Source organism: Chlamydotis macqueenii, chromosome 1 (assembly GCF_036417535.1).
Source record: "Chlamydotis macqueenii isolate bChlMac1 chromosome 1, bChlMac1.mat, whole genome shotgun sequence".
NCBI classification, from domain to species: domain Eukaryota; kingdom Metazoa; phylum Chordata; class Aves; order Otidiformes; family Otididae; genus Chlamydotis; species Chlamydotis macqueenii.
In genome coordinates this window covers 169,218,597-169,237,606 of record NC_141556.1, presented here as the reverse complement: position 1 = coordinate 169,237,606, position 19,010 = coordinate 169,218,597, and the positions used below count along the sequence as shown (strand labels likewise).

General features: G+C 36.9%; 1 protein-coding gene across 6 annotated transcripts in view; it reads right to left on the bottom strand.

Moving 5' to 3' along the window:
• RBM26 (RNA binding motif protein 26) overlaps positions 1-19,010 on the bottom strand; it is a 55,388-nt gene that overhangs the window by 13,550 nt on the left and 22,828 nt on the right. For 5 of the 6 annotated variants that reach the window (XM_086771570.1, XM_086771531.1, XM_086771545.1 and 2 more), the window contains exons 9-17: positions 18,555-18,695; positions 17,424-17,532; positions 15,319-15,478; positions 13,742-13,906; positions 10,318-10,449; positions 9,180-9,251; positions 6,791-6,919; positions 4,526-4,600; positions 3,744-3,914 (exon numbers count right to left, since the gene is read on the bottom strand). In XM_086771570.1, the coding sequence (XP_086627696.1) occupies positions 3,744-3,914; positions 4,526-4,600; positions 6,791-6,919; positions 9,180-9,251; positions 10,318-10,449; positions 13,742-13,906; positions 15,319-15,478; positions 17,424-17,532; positions 18,555-18,695 (1,154 nt within the window). The remainder of the gene's footprint in view (positions 1-3,743; positions 3,915-4,525; positions 4,601-6,790; positions 6,920-9,179; positions 9,252-10,317; positions 10,450-13,741; positions 13,907-15,318; positions 15,479-17,423; positions 17,533-18,554; positions 18,696-19,010) is intronic. The other variant, XM_086771563.1, reaches the window with a different exon arrangement.

The following is a 19,010-nucleotide window of genomic DNA, read 5'->3' as shown; positions in this document are numbered from 1 at the left end:
AAGCAGTTAGAACTCAGAAAGTAGTCAGTGACATAGGTGTCATAGAGAAAGTCTCCAGACCTTTGAGGTTTATTTCTAGTGCTCTTAATGAAGACTTCCCTTTTATAGAGCTGTGCCAGGTCTCAAGAGGAAAAAGAAGAAAATACCTCCTTCAAGACATATCAAGAAGCAGCAAAAGTTTCTACATTCAGGGGGAAGAGTATTTTGTAATCTGCATGAACTGCAACAAGACAAAAATAGGTAAAGATAACAGCACAGCCACACAAGCCTCGTCTACCTAATGGTTCAAGTTTGCAGGGTCTTCTGAGCTGTTCAGGTTTTAAATACTAAGAAAATGCAAGAGAACCTAGAGCAAAGTCTATCAGAAAATTGTCAAAGTTGTAAATTTTAACCAAAGGCTCTGTTAACTCCTCACTTTCACAAAGGTCAGATGGGACTGATTGTTTTTTCTCTTTCAAATGTTAACAAAACAATGCTCACAGATAATGCAAAACCTCCTTGAGAGGAAAGCGATTAATAAAATCAACTTTTCTACAGTTTGGATATTTTGTCCATTATGAAATGAGTTTGCTTAAAATGTTTCTTCACCGTCCATATTACAAAGGAAGTAGAAAACCAGCTCAAAAACTTTGCTAAAACTGTACTTCAAATTAGCATATCACCTCACTTTACTAAGTAAAAACAACAATCACACAAGGAACTGGTGGACCAGGCTGCCAAGTAAAGGGTGATGTGGGGAGAAGAAATCTCAATATCAACAAAACTGAGTTGAAAGGGGAGACCACCTCAAGCATACACATACCAACCTACACAAATGAGACAGGACCGACAAAACAGTATCATGGGGGAAGATCTCATTTCTTTTCTGGGAAATCGGTGCCTCTCTGAAGAGCCTGTACACTAATATACACACAACATATGAAACAAAGAGAAAGAATTAGATGTCTGTGTGCAATTACAGGGCTACAGTCTCACTGAGACTTCAGAGAAATCATAGGATATGGACGGATATGGTCTCTTACGGAAGGACAAGCAAGGATGGTGAGGAGTGGAAGTTGCCCTTTACGTGACATGAATGCACGGAGCTCCGCCTGGGTACAGATGATGAGCAGTCAAAAGTTTGCAAGTTAGAATTAAGATGGCAGAGTAACGCGGGCGACGTTGCACTGGGTGTATACTACATATCACCTGATCAGGCAAAAGAAGTAGATGAGGCCTTCTTCAGACAACTGGAAGAAGACTCCTGTTTGAAGACCCTGGATGAAGATATTCAGGCAGGATGATATTCAAGAATCACATCCTCCAAGTTCCAGAGCGTGCAGCAAAGGTGGCAGGAGGCCACCTCCTGGATGAACAAGGAGCTCCTAACCAAACTTAAATCCAAAACCCAGGTGTACAAGAGATGGAAGCAGAGTCAGATCACAGAAGGAATATAGTGAAACTCTCTGAGCATACAGGCACTGGTTTTGAAGGCCAAAGACTGTCTGGAGTTGAATTTGGCAAGGACAGTGAGGAACAAGAAGGCAGGGCTGGCTTCTGTGGGCATATCAGCAGCAAAAGGAACGTACTGTGAAAAATGTGGGCCAACTGCTGGATGTGAAAGAGGATCTGTCAACAAAGGATACAGGAACAGTCAAGGTACTCAATACCTCCTACTTTTTAGTCTTTAATGGAAAAACTCGCCTTCAGCAATCTCAGATCCTGAAACCAGTGGAAACATCTGGAGCAGGGATGACTTACCTTTGCTGGAAGAGAATCAATTTAGGAAACATTTAAACAAACTGGACATACACAAATACCTGTGACCCAATGGGATGCAACTTAAGTACTGAAGGAGCTCATTGATGTCATTGCAAAGCCAATGTCAATTATCATTGAAAGGTCATGGCATCTGGGGGAGGTTCCTTAGGACTGAGAAAAAGCAAATGTCACTCTGATCTTCAGGAAGGGCAAGAAGATCTATAGAACTACATCCTGGTCAGCCTCACCACAACACCTGAGAGGATAAAGGAGCAAAGAACCTTGAAAACTATTTCCAAGCATATTAAGAAGGTGATTGGGGAAAGGGAAAGAGAAATCATACTTGACCTTAACAGCCATCTACAATGAGATGACTGGCTTGGTGGACCAGAATAGAGCAGTGGAAATTGTTTATCTTGGTGTCAGTAAGGCTTTCAATACTGTCGCCCACAACATCCTCAGCCAAAAGGATGACATGCTAAAAAGATAGGCAGACAGTGAGATTGACTGAAAACTGGCTGAACTGCTAGGTTCCAAGAGCTCTGCTCAGTGCCAGAAGTCCAGCTGGAGACCAGTCACTAGTGATGTACCTGAGCAGTCAATACTGTTTAACATCTTCATTACATGGATGTGACGTGGATGGTAAGACAGAGTGTGCCCTCAGCAAGTTTGTGGACAATACAAAATTCACAGGAATGGCTCCTACATCAGCCGGCTGTGTTTCTGTTGAGAAGGATCTTGACACACTGGAGAAATGCGGCAGGAGGAACCTCCTGCACTTCAATAAAGGGAAATGCCGACTCCTGCACCTGGGGAAGAATAACCATAGTGACCAATACAGGTTGGGGGCTTCCCAGATGAAGAGGACTTGAGGTGTCCTGGTAACAGAGAAGCAGCTGAACATCAGCTGGCAATGTGTCCCTGTGGCAAAGAAGGCCAACAGCCTCTTGGGCTGCATAAGGAAGAGGACCACTAGCAGATCAAGGGATCCTTCTCCTCCTGCCATAGTAAGGCCACATATGGATTGCTGTGTCCAGTTCCAGGCTCCCCAGCACATGAGAGACATACTGGAGAGAGTCCAGTGAAAGGCCACAAACATGATTAAGGGACTGAAGCATTTACTATTGTGAGCAGAGGCTGACAGAGATGGGATTTTTTGACTTCAGGATGAGAAGGTAGCGAGTGGACGAGACTTTATTCATGTGTATAAATACTCAGTGTGGACGAGTAAAGAAGACATCCCAGATTTTTCTTAGTGGCACCTGGTAATGGAACAAGACAATTCCCAGAGACCACTTCCAACATCAACCATTTTGAGCAATTTAGCGTTACCAGACTATTTTCTTGTCTGCTCTAAGAACTTACTGGACCACTCTCAGGATAAAGTAACTGTCATGGGTTAAAATGCTGCATTCCTGGTTTTCTAGTCAAGAATTTACTGAGTTTTCATGATGCAACTTGCTTCTTGATTTTTATGGGTCTGAATTCTTTACCCTATTTTTGATGAAACCCACAGCTGTTGTTCTTGGATCAAAAATGTTATCAACTGTTTCTCCTGTTCACTGTACACCACTGGTAGAAGAGTATTTCTCAAAAACATGAGACTTCAACAACCAAATGCAGCTTTGAAAATACTGACAATTTCTAGGACTTTTATAGTTCAAATTCATTCTACAGGTAAGTAACTTCCCTCAGACTTCTCAACCAGAAATAGACTACAAGCAAAAGAAACAATCATAAGATTTTTGGGTTTGAGTTTCTTTTTTTTTGATTTTCCAGATGATGTAATATCTCCGTAACAGTGGATAAACCTTCTAGACAACAGCATGGTTTTAAAATTAACTATGTTCCCTTAAAGAGGGCAAAACCAACCTCCCTTCAAAGATGACTTCAAAATTAAAACAGTATGGTTCTAAATACTGCTGATGTGGTTGCATATTTTTATTCTGCTGACCTAAGCATGTGAATTCATTTTACTAAAAAGCTGACCAAAACTTTAGTACCTGAGTCTTAGTTTTCATGCTTTTTAAAGGAGCCCCTCCTCCTGGTGATACACCTTTTAATTCATCCTTTAACTTGGTAATGCTATTAGTCAAAATTTCCAGTGTTTTCATGATTTCTGCTTTGTCTTCTGACTTCATGGCTTTATTCTTCTCCAGCTTTGAAATCAGCATCTGTCCAGTTAAAAAAAAAAAAAAAAAAAATCTTTTTACTTAGCAACTAGTATTACAGATTTGTTTTCCAGTACTCATTACAACTAATGGAAAAAAACAGGATACTGCATTTCTTCTGCTATGATCTTCAAACTCAACAAATAGGGCTTTTAACAGCTTATATTAAATTAAAATCTTTGTCTGAATCTCTGATTAACTCATTTGCTAATGAGCAACTGATATCTCAATTTCATTTGGACAGATTTGCTCAACATACTTAACTTGGAGAGCAGTCATGCATACTTTTCTACATCAATCACTCCTGCTCTTGTCAAGTAGAACTCTCAGGCTTTCACTTCTCCCAAAAAAACATACGCATGTTGCACTCAAATTAGGCAATTTTAACTAAAATTGCACCTAAATTGCTTAAGTTTGTAATTTTTTAAGCCCACGAACAAGATAAATTAGACTAAAACTCTAAACTTAAAATAATGTGATAATATGATTATAAAAGAAAGCTTATTTTATAGGCCAGTTTTGTAGCTCATGCTTACAGATTCGGAAATGTTTTAGAGAAGTGAACTAAGAGTTTACAAGAGATTTACTGATTTTCTTTAATGCTAACATTTTACCTTCTGTGTTTCAATGTGCTTCTCTAAGATTTCTTGCTTCTTTTTTCTCACATCTTGTTGAAGTCGTAGTGCCTCCTAGAAGCATAAAAAAAAATAACAGAAAGTTTCTAGATTTTGAAAAATAACGCCAGAAGAATAATATACTATACCTCAAAACTACCCAGTAGAAACTTACAATAACAGGGGAAAAAATAGTAAAGGAAATAAGTTACCAATAGGCAATATTTCAAATTATGTTTTGGAAAACAGTGCATCACCAAATTAGTGGAGGATCTAACAATCTTTCTTCGTTAGAACTGTGCTGGGAAGACTTGATTATTACTTACATACAAAGTAACCCCTTACTCAACTCCATTAAAAGCTAAAAGGTAATAAAATACACCATTGCAAGAGGTAAAACATGCAAGAGTTTAAATGTGCAAGGACAGTACCTTGAAAGCAACTGTAAATCAAGTCCATCAATTAATACACATTCTCCAGTACAGTTACAAGCAAAAAGAAAATACGTTCTATTTTCTAAAAGTAAAATGTTACCCAAAGAAAACCATCTCTCTTGTGTCTAACTACTGTAACTTGGAAGTGACAAGTACTACCACTCAATCTGCTAAAACCACAATTTTGACATTGCCATAGGCAAATCAAAATGAACTGAAACTGACAAATTTGTGACATATTGCACTCAGAAGAAGCAGCAGGAGGAGATGCCACAGCTCCTACTAATGCTGCTTGAGAGAAAACAATTGCTTCTTCCTCTCAGATACAGAATGCAGAAGTCTTGGATAGCAAGATACTTGCAGAAAACAATTAAGAGTTTTGATAACAACATATTTAATGGGATAAAAGAGGAGAGGCAGAAGATGATTTTGCACCTCTAGATCACATGGGATCAGATTGCAAGTGGACTACCTTATACAAAGAGTGTAAACGCACAACAGCCATAAAAAAGGAGTAGTAATAAGATTTCTCTATGTCTTCCCAAATACGGACAAATTCTGCTGCATGAAATGTTAGTTTTGCAACACAGTATGCAGTAACTTTTCTGAAGGGAAAGTAAAGATAAGGGAACGAATGTCAAGAAAAACTAGGGAGACAGAAGGAAAGAAGGGAGCGAGTCCCACAAAATCATGTTTTCCTGTAAGTACTAGTACATTGTAATAGAAATCTCTGAAGAGAGGAAAGATCATATGAAAAAAGAGCCAATCACTTAGCATATCTTCAGTGTCTTCTCTCAAAAAAAAACCCCCATCAGCTGTTATGAGAAGTCAATAATTTCATTATGAGCTTTTTGCCATTTCACAGGCACTTAGTGTCGTAAGTTGAAAGGTAAAGGCTCTAATTCTGAGAAACACGTTTCAGGAGACAAATATGAAATGAAATCCCCAAATTAGAAGTGATTTCTTTAAAGTCTGGACCAATGCCAGAAGCTACAAACTGCCATTTCAAATTATATTAGACATCACTTACAGAAGTTTACCAATAGGGTCAAATCTTTGTTTAATGGTTACACTGCTTTCAATACTTATGTTTGAATCTAACTTAGTATTGAGCCCTTAATTTGTGGTTTGAAGCCAATAAAATAAACATTGTCCTATATTTAGTTTTTCTAAATGATAAGAATAAATCTGAAAAAGGAGCTTTACTGGGCTCTTTTGAAAATTCTAAGCAAGCTAACTAAACTAAGCAACCTATTCAAGGCCAAATGTATTTTTGTTGCCTTTCCCCTCTAACACAAAAAAAACCTGAGAAAACACAGTACTATGCAAAAATTAAAAATGGATGCAGAACTATAGTTTGGAAACAATAAAATGCAGTGTTATATAGTTCTCAGTTCTCTCAAGTGAAGAAACAATTTTAGTCATAAGTACAAAAACACACTGAGAATAAAGGCCAGTTGAATGAGAATAAAGGCCAGTTCCAGAAATGCTTGCGATACAAAATTAGTGACTATACTATACTCCCTTCTGACTCAAAATAGACAACTCATGCCTCAACATGGAGATTCTGCTTCCACGAAAAAAAGCGTTTCACATTTTGAACTTCTAAGGAATTTTAAACCTGCTTACATTGCCTGAACATACACTGAAAAAAAACCCAAACAAAATAATGCTGAATTTTCTTGTTCTTTGAAAAGAAACCATTATAGTGAATTTAATCCTACAACTGGTTTCATCTATGCTCTTGAGATGAATATACATAGTGCACTATCTCTAGTGGTCACAAGTTCCCAATATAGGTCCATTTTACAAAGAAGCATATTTAATTTACCTGTTTTTTCTTCTGTGCTTCATTAGAGTCTAGCACGGAAGTGGAAACAACAGGCAAAGATTTCTGTGCTGCCTTCAAAGCAGCAGGGTTGTACACAGTTTTTGTCAAGCCAGTAGAAGTGGATAAAACCTATAGGAGGAAACCATTTTATTTTTTTGCCAGTGAATTTCAATTTTATTTTTTTTTTTAAAACATGAGTGCTTAAAAATATATAAGCGTCTTTTCTTTTGTCTGTTTTGATGATATGGAATATAAAAATTTGGTGTAACAAGTGTATTTGGAGTTGTTGAAGTTAAACGATTTTTTAAGAGCCACCATCATATCAGATATCTAAAAATTATAAACATTAGTCTATAAATCCTTTCCATTGAGATTTCATATGTATTTCCAAGTTTCAAACACATAAAATTTTATGTATTTGAGCATAATTAAGGAAACAGAAGACTGACATTGTCCCCAAAATAACTGAAGTTTTTTTTTTTTTTTTTTTTGAAGTTTAAAATGCTTTTTTTTTTCATGGCTGCATGAATTTTCCAAGCAAAAATTCAACATAATTTTAGAGACTCAGTTCCAAAGTAGATACAATAGTTCCTTTTCATATGCAGTTTGTGCAAAGTAGAGCCTGCACAGTCAACAAGAAGTAACTCAAAGAGAGTGAAGTCTTCAACATTGTACAGCAAAGGAAGAGACTCCTACGTGTCTGTTCTCTTTCCTATATTTGTAATGAGGCAGGAAAATTTTTCCATGACTTACTGAGAACATAGTTGTCTGCTTTACAATCTCTCTAAAGTATACTATGTACATCTTCCCAGTACCTGAAGATCTGGACTATTCTGTTTTCTTATCATGTTCCTTAAAGGACATTTTGGCCATGTTAGTATTAAGAAATCCATGGCTAAGTCCTGGAGACAATATCGGCATGACCCTATCTGCCTTGTAAGCAAACCACAGCAATTATGTAACTGGTATCATTTCAAAGAGTTTGAAAATACTTTTTATATACATGGAAAATCAAAAGATGCATGCAGAGTCTATCGGTCACCATGCACTCCATAAAACAGACACAATGCCCATCAACAGGAGAGGAAAAAAAAAAAAAAAGAAAAAAAAAAAAAAAGAGCCAAGAAACACTACAAAGACAGAAAAGATCAAAAGATCGGAAGAATTTACAACAAGAATGCTTCATATAAAAGCTTTTCACTTCATTGTGCTATTTATACTATTTCTTCCCACAGTAAAGTATTTTCTAGAGTAAGCAGTACAGCGAGAACAACAACAGAAAAATCAAAGCACGTTATAGGGTATTATAAAAGGCAATATAAAATGCTCTAAGCAGGCCATTAAAAAGAAGATGAAGGAATTTTTTAATAACTTATTAAAGCACATTAAAGTATGCACATCACAATCATATAGTTCCTCTCACAAAGTAGCTTTAGGACAGGGTACAATACAGACAAGCAGAGGACCAGGTAAAGACAAAAATATTGACACGCTCCTTTTGCCCTCAACTGACTTCATAGCACAATGAACCATGCTTCCTCATCTCTTTTAATATAAGGAGAGACGCCACAGCAGATGTACCTGTATCAACTAATACAGAAGAGCAAGAAGCAACACATTATGTCTTCTAAATCTCTAAATATTATTCAAGAGAAGGAACAGTGTGAAACTCTTCAGAAGTTCATAAATTCCAAGCCCCTATATAGATCTCGCAACGCCTTAGGATGACTGTTTCATCTCCTTTCCTCCTGTTCTTTGGGAAATATAGTTACTCACTTTCTTACCGGAAAGTTTTTGTCAAACCCAGTCAGAAGCAAAAAAAAAAAAACAACTATGACATGACATCCATGTTTTTGACAGGTGTCAATCATTTAATTTCTAATGGTTATAGAGCATTATCACTGCAAACTAAGCAAGGTATTTCCTTGTAAAGGGACAGTAGCAGGTGAAAATAGCTCAAACCAAGTTTCAGAACTCTACTAAAAATGCCAAAGGAGACTGCTGCTTCACAACCAGTCCACTGAACAGCCCAACAGCTAACCAAAATCAGTCTGTACTATAAGCCAGCACAGCGGAAAACCATTTTAGCATGAATTTACTCTTTGTAGAAAAGTTTTTCAGGATAACTCAGCTTGTGTGGAACGAGAAAAAGAGCATTTCCACTCAAACTGAAGCAGACTTCCTATTGCTAAAGTAAGGATGATGTAAAATGTAGTTCAGGAATACACAGTAAGATATTTATCTGCAATTAACTTAGGACAACAAGAATGCAATTAATCAAACCAACAATAAAATATAGGTAAACTTGATCCTGACATAAGGAGTTTTACAATAAAATTAATTCTACTGAAATTAAACGTGAGGAAGAGAATATGAGATATTCTCTTACCTTTTCATTTGTTGGAGTAACTGGCTTTGACACAAAACCCAGTCTATCCTTCACAGATAATTTAGTCACATTCTGAGAAAACAAAACAAAAGTATAGTTCAAACAGACTTTATTTTATGAATATTTTACTGTTTCCTGTGTAATTCCAAATGTTAGGAATTTAGGAAAAACATATTTAACTAATAAAACCATAGACTTTTGACCAACAATACAAGAAAAATAATATTAAAGCAGTTGATAAAATGAATTTGATATTTGATATTAGATAGTAGATATTAGATATTAGATAGCAGATATTTGATTTTACAGTTAATATATATCTATAAATAGAGTGGGTAAGACAAAGATAAAGCCAAATCAGGAATCAAACTTTGTACTATGTATTTTTTGCATAGAGTCCATGACATGCTAGCTGGCAAACGATTATCTACACAGGCTCTTTTAAATACACTCCAGAGTTTTTGTTTTATAATCTGATATTTGCAGGAATCAATTGCAGGAAGTTGTTATTTCAACTTAAACCACAAATGTTTTCTGAAGTCTGGTGGTCTTCCTTTTAGGAACTAAAACTACAGTAGTGGCACAATGCTAATAATGATATACTTCTAACATAAATAAAAATTTAAGGGCTACTTCTAATGAAGTAGTAACATGCCAGATTCTGTCATTATACATGTTGGTACTGTGGTTACATTCTTCTTTATATTAAGGGTGACATAGAAATATTGAAGATGCTTTTGGATGCTGACCAGACTCTAACGGTTTTAGCTGTTTAACAAATGTAACATTAAAGAAAGATCTTTTTTGCTTTGGATAGAAACCAACTTTATTTTGAAATCTGAAAACGTAACAATTTAACACATTATGGAAATATTTTCAGAGTCTTTTGTTGGTTTGTTGTTTTTTTTTTTTCAAACTAAGAAGCTATGATACTAAAAATTAAGTACCATGCTTGGGTAAGACAGCCAAGTATCACTACACTAAGGAAAACTTGCATTCACAATCAAATTAGATGCACTTATAAGTAGTAAATATGTACTTGCACTATGTGAGTTAACTGTAATGGATACATTCATACACTATGGAACCTATTACAGAAAGAAAAACACGCAACTCATTTTTTGACAATCATACATACCTGAGTGACTTCTGTATTGGCACTCTGTGCTTCTGCAGGTTCAATATTATTTGCAGGTACTGGGCCTAATCGCTCCTTGACTGATTGTTTCACTACCGGTAAATTAGGTTGCTGAACTAAGGGTTGTATTACCTGTAATACCACCACACCCCCAAAAAGCACATCATAGTATTAACAAACAAAAGGTTGCTACATATGTAGTTCAATAAATACACAGTTAAATTGCTGCAATAGCATTTAGATTTACATTTTTTCCTTTCTATCAGTCAATACCTTTTTCACCTGATGGAAAAAATAAAGACTTCATGAGATTTAGGATGCTACACTGACTACTTGCGTAGTAAATATATTTTGTGCTTGCAGCTCACAGAAGCGATCAAACAACTTCACTGTATTTCTATTAATCGTGTTTACTTAGACTATCTTAACTTCTACCTGTTAGAACTGAACAGAAAGTAATAAGCACTCTTCCGATTCCTTTCACAATTCTTTCATCATCAACCATTTAGTTATGGAAAGGCAGAATACAAACTTGTATCACAAAGACTCACTTTTTACAGCGATATGTCACATTTAATCTCCTATAGGTTTAACTTGGACAAAACAGAAAAAGAAGGAAGGATATGGAAACACACAGGCAGAGGACTGGGAAAAAAGAAAACGGAGCAGCTATGTTTGAACCTACCATGGATATGCCCTAACAGCTAACACCTTGCCTTTTTTTATTTGACAAAAACATTGAACACTTAAGACCAAAAAAATATGCTTCCAAGCAAGCTTCTGACATATTTATGACACTCAGGAGGTTACCTAACAGGGCAAAGTCAGCTATACCTAGGCAATTACTGACAGTATCTATCTATCCATCTAGTTCTTACAGATTTCCAATGAAAGAGGTCCTATCACCTCTCCAGGTAAAAGTATCCTTTAGCACTAGAAAACGTTTCTTAATATCTAACCTAAATCTCCTATGCTGCCTTTTAAGCCTAGTATTTCTTGTTTAATCTACCACAGATGTGAAGAGCACACTATTTCTGCTTCCTGACAGAAGCCTTTTATTTGATGATTTATTATGGTTGACTCCCATCATCTTTACTAAGTACATTCACTCCTTTCAGAATTTCCACAATAAGAATTTTCCAAAGTAATCCTGCTGAGGAAACAGCAATGTAAGACCAGATACTACTGAAGGGATAACTTAAAAGTCAACTGATTTTATACAGGAAAAAAAAAAATATTCAAAAGCCTGTCTTTAGTGCCTGACACAAAAAAAAAATCTGGCTGGAAATCATTATAAATATAGGTGAAATTAATTCAGCTGTAATTAATTAATATACTAGAAATCTTGACAAAATTTTAAATACTTACAGTATGTGAACTACTATTAGAAAAGAGTTTATAATATGTAAATATGATGCCAAATATTAATTTCAATGAAAAAGAAAGTAAATATTCACATTCCTGAAAGGCTTATGAATTAAAAATATCTGTTTACTGACTCAACAATTTGGTAATTGTTATATTTTGGGATACAGGAAGATGAAAGCATTGCACTTAAAATTTTCATTTCCTGTTCAAAGTTTTCTTGTCACTGTGTGCCCTCTATCGCACATACAGACTTCAAATTGTAGTTTCCTGACACATGCTGAAAAGCTGTCCTTTGTGAAGCTGGAACCCTTAATATTGTCACCTGGTTCCAAGGGGAATTCATGGTCAAGCCATCGAGGTTAATTTGCCAAAGGTGTTTTGCTAGGAATCTATTAACATAACTAAAACCATAAGACTGCTTAAAATTTGTGTTTTGCAAAGTAACAAATATGTAGGTCAGATATTTGTTTGGAAATACACTAGCTAATAATCCAAGCTGGATAGCATAATTAGCAAATAAGCTGATGTCAATAACTAATCAAGCTATCCTTCTTAAGAGAGCTAATAATTGTATGAATGCAAATTACATACTCCACTGCCCTCTTCTGGCTGATCAGATGTAAACCAAGCTTTGAAAATAGCACTAGTTCAGATCAAGCATCAAGGATATTTATAGATTTGATTCGAAACTCAAATTCAAAGGATGGGGAGATGGGGAGACAGTGAGAAAGGTGTCATTAAACCGGCATTATTTTAGATAAAAAGGGAGGCATTTGTTACAAAAGGAGAGAAAGGAAACTATTACCTAAAATGTCCTACAGCAGGATTGGTAGGGAAAATGGGGTTATTGGTCCTGAATGATGATGATGCTACACGAAGAGCTACCTGACAAGCCTCTATCTAATAACCTACATGACCTGGGAGAATCCAAGCTTCCCCTTATGTTTGAGTAGAACCACTATGCCTGCTGAGAAATTTGATTTGGCTTGCCACAGGTTACAAATCTAAGCTCCACAATAATAATTGCTGTTTCATATTCTTAAAAAGTTGTCAATGCTACTACGCACATGACAACTACCAATAGGTGTTCCACTGTGCAATTCAATCCAAAATGTAGAACAGAATAGTTCAGTTGGAAGAGACCTATAGTAACCATCTGGTGCAACTGCCTGATCACTTCTGCATTAGTCAAAAGTTAAAACATGTTATTTAGGGCATTATCCAAAAGCCTCTTAAACACTGACAGGCACGGGGCACTGACCACCTCTCTAGGAAGTCTGTTCCAGTGTCTGACCGTCATCTCTATAAAGAAATGCTTCCTAATATCAAGTCTGAAACTCCCCTGACACAGCTTTGAACCATTCCCGTATGTCCTGTCACTGGATACCAGGGAGATAAGGACCTCCCACACAAATTTAAAAACGTAAAGTGTCCGTGACCCATTTCCACAAAATTAGTCTCTCTAATGCAGCTCCCCTCTTACACTGCTGTTTGCACGTCCTCTCTACATAAATATGTGTGTTTATCTGTATAGACATATAAGTACCTTCATGTAAAACAAATTCTACTGCTACTTTCTACAGCAGTAGGCATGGTCAACAGAGAAGGAAAAAGGAAAAGACTGGACAAGAGAGCTACTTTTAGAAGAAAATGGAGATTATCTTCCAAGAAAAGAAATTTAACTCTGCCGTCTTTCTTATGCTCACCAGAAGAAAACAAAAAAAAAGTCTGTACTATTTAAGGCAAAATAGATGTTATTTATCAAGACAGTAGCATAAAATCTTGCTTCACATGAGGTAACAACAGAGTGGAATTCTCTAGGAGTCACAGAAGGACTTTCTTTAAATACCTTGGGTCTTAACTTGCTAATAAACTCCTGAACTTTGTATCTGAGGTCAAAGAATCTAGAATTAAAGAGTAACTTTTGGAAAAGAATTACATGAAGTATTCATTATTTCAAAACTACTTAGTTTACTTTCTATAAACATTTTAAAAAAAAGTTTACAATATTGTATTCTACATAACATTGTATATAGAAAAGACTTAGGTCCTCTACCTTCTGTGTAGTGGTTTGGATTTGTGGTGCACTGCCTTCTCGATGCCAATAAACTTTAATAAAACGATTATTTAATACAGCTTCTGTGCTTGATATAGCTTTCTTTGCTTCCTCATGTGTGGCAAACTGAATTAGGGCACCTTCAGGATCACCCTGATATGCAACCTAAGATTTAAAACAGAAGAACAAAACTTACTGCATGTAGGATTTCCATTTGTGTCTCAATTATCATAAAATCACTAGTTGCAAGGCTCAGAAGCTTGCAATCTAAACCCAACACGGGTCAGCAGATAAATACTTCCCATTCATTATTTTGTTTGAAAAACCTGGTGTCAAGATACAACCTTGATATTAAGCTAGTAAACTTTTAAGAATTAAAAAATTCTAAACAAGCAAACTGAAGTAACAGTCAAACAGTATTTTTAACTGCAAATATGAACAGCTGTTTGAAAGGCAAGAGGAAGCATCACTGAAGTAAAGAAAATGGCAAAAAATACAGGGGTCAGTTAGCAAATATCCTACACCTAGTATCAGAGTTAGACAACAAAATTCATTTTGGTTTTCTTCCTTTGAGCATTAACATATTATTTCAGACACCTTCAAAGAACAAAATTATACCTTTTGGAAGAAGAGTATAGCTTGCGATATCTATCTGCATATCCGCCTGTCTCTCTATACACATTCACACACAATTTTACTTGCCTTACTGAATCATACTGCCTGCTAATACACTCATATTCTTAGGTAAATTATGGAAAGGCTTAAGAAATATTTAAGAGTAATTAAGAGAGACTTAAACTCCCTCAGCATTCAGACAGGAATGGGAGGTTTATTCTGTACTATGCCAGTAAGCACAAAAATATTCTATTACATCTTTTTGTTCAGCCTCTCAGTGAAACAAGAAAGTGCACATGAAAACATTAGCTAGCATCTGAAACTTGTTGCTGATAATGAAGCACAATCAAAGAACAGACTGAGTATCTTAAAGACTGGATATGAAATATTGACATTAGACATACACCCTCCAATATGTAACATGAACCTAAGTCAGGCCTTAGTTCTTTCCACCTCTTTTGTATCTTTCTCTAACTGTTTGCTTATTTTTGTTTATAAATGTGGGTCACTCAGACATACTACTAAGTAATTATAAGAGATAAATCACCACTACTATGGGACTAGAAAGCAGTTATACAAGGACTGCTTTCTGGATAAGAAATACAGGTTTTCTGTAATTACAATTCATCTGAAAAAATACAGAGTTTATGATACCAGATCCAAACTTGAGAAAAGGGGTGAAGGAAAAACATTTACAATTAATTTTCAATGTTTTAAACAATGTATCTTAAAAGTCTTACCTGAGAGGAAAGTATTTGTTCAAAATCTAAAGGAAGCCTAGAACATTTCATTTCTGCTTCTTCAATGACAATTCCATTAAAAACAATGAGATTGTGTTTAAGAAACAAGTTAGAAAAATGAGAACAGTTTCAGGGAAGCAGTTAAAAAACAACTGGCATTCTTTTAGCAACTACCTCTATCATTAAGCCAAAACATATTGCCTTCCCTCTGCTGATTCTTACCTGCAAGTTGACTAAGTTTCCAAACTTACTGAAGTGCTCATTAAGTTTGCTGATATTATTAAGTTCTGGGGGAACTTTCCTCAATTCAAGTTTTGTATTTTCATTTCCAAACTGCACCTTCTTCTGGAAACCTGGATTATTTGTTCTGTTAAAATTTTGCCTGCAACAAATAAAAATCAAGCCAGAAATCCATAGCAAGCTAGCAAACACAATGTTAAACTGTATATGCTTGCATAGAAGCATGTGTGTACGAGACACAGAGAGGAAGATCTGTAGAATTAAAAAAAAAAAAAAGTCATTTTAGAGAAGTATAGAAGGTATAGCACACAGGCCCATATACCTGCAGCTTTCCCCATCAATACTCTCAGTATACCCCAGCACACAAATCTGCGAAACAGAATCATAGAATAGTTTGGGTTGGAAGCGACTTTTAAAGGTCATCTAGTCCAACCCCCCTGCAAGGAGTAGGACATCTTCAACTACATCAGGTTGCTCAGAGCCCCGTCCAACCTGTTCTTGAATGTTTCCAGGGATGCGGCATCCACCACCTCTCTGGGCAACCTGCTCCAGTGTCCCACCACCCCCACTGTAAAGATTTTTTCCTTATGTCCAGTCTGAATCTATCTCCCCCTATTTTAAAACTATTACCCCTCGTCCTATTGCAACAGGCCCTGCTGAAGAGTTTCTCCTTGTCTTTCCTGTAGGCCTCCTTTAGGCACTGAAAGATCACTAGAAGGTCTCCCCGGAGCCTTCTCTTTCGCAGGCTAAACAGCCCCAACTTTCCCAGCCAGTCCTCATAGGAGAGGTGCTCCAGCCCTCTGATCACCTTTGTGGCCCTCCTCTGAACTCTCTCCAACAGGTCCATGTCCTTCTTATGTTGGGGGCTCCAGAACTGGACACAGTACTCCAGGTAAGGTCTCACAAAAGTGGAATAGAGAGGCAGAATCACCTCCTTCGACCTGCTGGCCATGCTGCTTCTGATGCAGACCAGGATGCAGTTGGCTTTCTGGGCTGCAAGCGCACACTGCTGGCTCACGCTGAGCTTCTCATCCACCAGCACTCCCAAGTCCTTCTCCTTAGGGCTGCTCTCAATCCATTCTCCACCCAGCCTGTATTTGTGCCTGGGATTGCCCCGACCCAGGTGCAGGACCTTGCACTTGGCCTTGTTGAACTTCATGAGGTTTGCACGGGCCAGCCTCTCCAGCCCGTCAAGGTCCCTCTGGATGGCATCCCTTCCCTCTAGTGTGTCGACCACACTACATAGCTCGGTGTCGTCAGCAAACCTGCTGAGGGTGCACTCTATCCCGCTGTCCGTGTCACCAACAAAGACATGAAACAGGGCTGGTCCCAATACCAACTCCTGAGGAATACCATTCGTCACTGGTCTCCACTTGGATATTGAGCCACTGACCACCACTCTCGAGTGCCGCCACCCAGCCATTTCCTCATCCACCGAGGGGTCTGTCCGTGAAATTCATGTCTCTCCAGTTTAGAGACAAGGATGTCATGCAGGACAGTATCAAAGAAATAATTCATAATAATTTGCTTATGTCAGTAAGTCCTGACTTCCACATTGCTTCTCTCCAAAAACTATTCCTCAGCTACTCCACGGAATCTCCCCACTAATGTTTCAAGTAACTATTACTTCAAAGCTCTCCTCAGTCCCAGTAATCTCTTAAATCCCTTCCAACTTTTTGTCACCCCAGGTATATCTGGACACTAAGCACTGCACCCCATATTCTCTGTCAGTAACATACCTTGCACAACTCAATTCAGAAGAGCAATGATACAATTCACATTTCAAAACGAAAATCTGTCATCCCTAACAACCATCACACTGCAGCTTCTCTGTTTCTTAGATTATTCCAGCTTTCAAGGAGTAGCTCTTGGTATCATCCAAAGCAACTTCAGCTCTCTCTATACTGGTTTTGAGAGAAGATAGTCAAATAAAGATCACTCTACAGCGTGATTTATTTTAGTACAGTCAGCTTATTCTCAGTTTAACTCGCTTGCAATGTATAGAAATTTATATATGTTCCAGATTACGGAAAAGAGCTCCACGGAATTCCAACTATTAGGTCAACCTTGTGTTAATGAGCACTCACTTGTCAAACCAAGTCTTCTTTGTAGGAACTCCACCATCCCCTGCACCAATAGTTCTTTTCCTGGATTCAGCATCTACCACTATTCTCATACTTTTATTAGGAGGTTTTTCTGTAAACAGATGAAAAGATTTTACAATATTTTTTGTATTTTCTGTGTATTTGATTCTAAAAAGGTATTCTGAATTTGCACTAAAAAGTACAACTGTTTATTTTGAAATTACTATGATCTTGTTCAAACTGGATCAAATCTTGGTCATAGACTTTTCTTCTTAACAGATGCTGTGACAGAATAAAATAGCTAATGGCTTTCATTTTCTCACAGTAACATCATACCTAAGGAAAACAAAAGAAGTGTGACAGAAGGCATCAGCCTCAAGATGACTGCACTCACTGATTCACCATGTCCCATGCATAAAATACTCTGAGGCTCACACCATTTCTGCTAACGTCTCCATTCTCCTATGAGATGGCACAGACAAAAATTCTCATGATAGGAAATGTATGGTACTCCAGAGTACTAACACCTAAGAGCAAGATTTAGGGACGGGGTGGAAGAGGAGTGGCTCTTGCTGAAGAACATGAATCATATTGGGGGACTCCTCACTGAAAATACAGCAACAGAAACAAAACATTAAATACCAATACATACAAATGTAAACAAACCCAGATTGAAAAAAAAAAAAAAAAAAAAGTTTTTATCCCTCTCCCTTTTTCATTTTTTATGGTGCTGCTTCTTCTCAGGGCCATAAGAACTATGAGGTTAAGATTACTCATTTACAACTATCTCCTATCAGATAAAAATGACTCCCTCCTCTCTGCAGCAAAAATAATCCTAAGAGACTGTTACAGAAATATTACAGTTTTTCTCTGTAAAAGATGTACAAAGTGACCAGTTATTACAACCAGGCATAAACTGTGCAATACTGTAGCAAGAGTTTCCATTTCACCTGTAAAAATGCACACGCAGAGCAACTATGAGTTGAATTCCCTATTCCATTAAACTTTTTTAATTCCAGAAGATTTTTAAAAATACAGTGTTTTCCAGTATTACGTACTCTGAAAACTGCCTCAATGTGCATTCATGTAAGAAAACCAGCTAAACTAAGTAAGCATAGCTTTGAGAGAGCATACCTCTGGGTGGCAGATCCATATCACCTGATGTGAGTCCTATCAAATTTGGTCTTTGGGCATGTACCCTATGTCTATACATAGGTCTTGAAGTATTTGTTATACTTGGAGCTTCTGGGTTATAGCCATCTGTGTCGTACGTTTCTGGTAACAAAGAAATTGTCTAATTAAAATAAATTGCAGTTAAAACCCCTAAGGTTTCAAATACAATAGTTCATTTAATTACAAGATATAGTTACAATGGAACAGCTATATAACAACTGTCCTAAAAACTGCTATGCCAACTTTTCTACCTAAACACAGAGAAAATATTATTCCATAGTCAAGATTCACATTTCACATGCAAATTTTACTTCTGTCCTAAAATAAGTTAGAAAAAAAGGGTTAAGTTATTGTCACAGTCTAAACGACACAAATTTATTCTCCCAAACAATTAAATTATAATATCTAAAAAATACA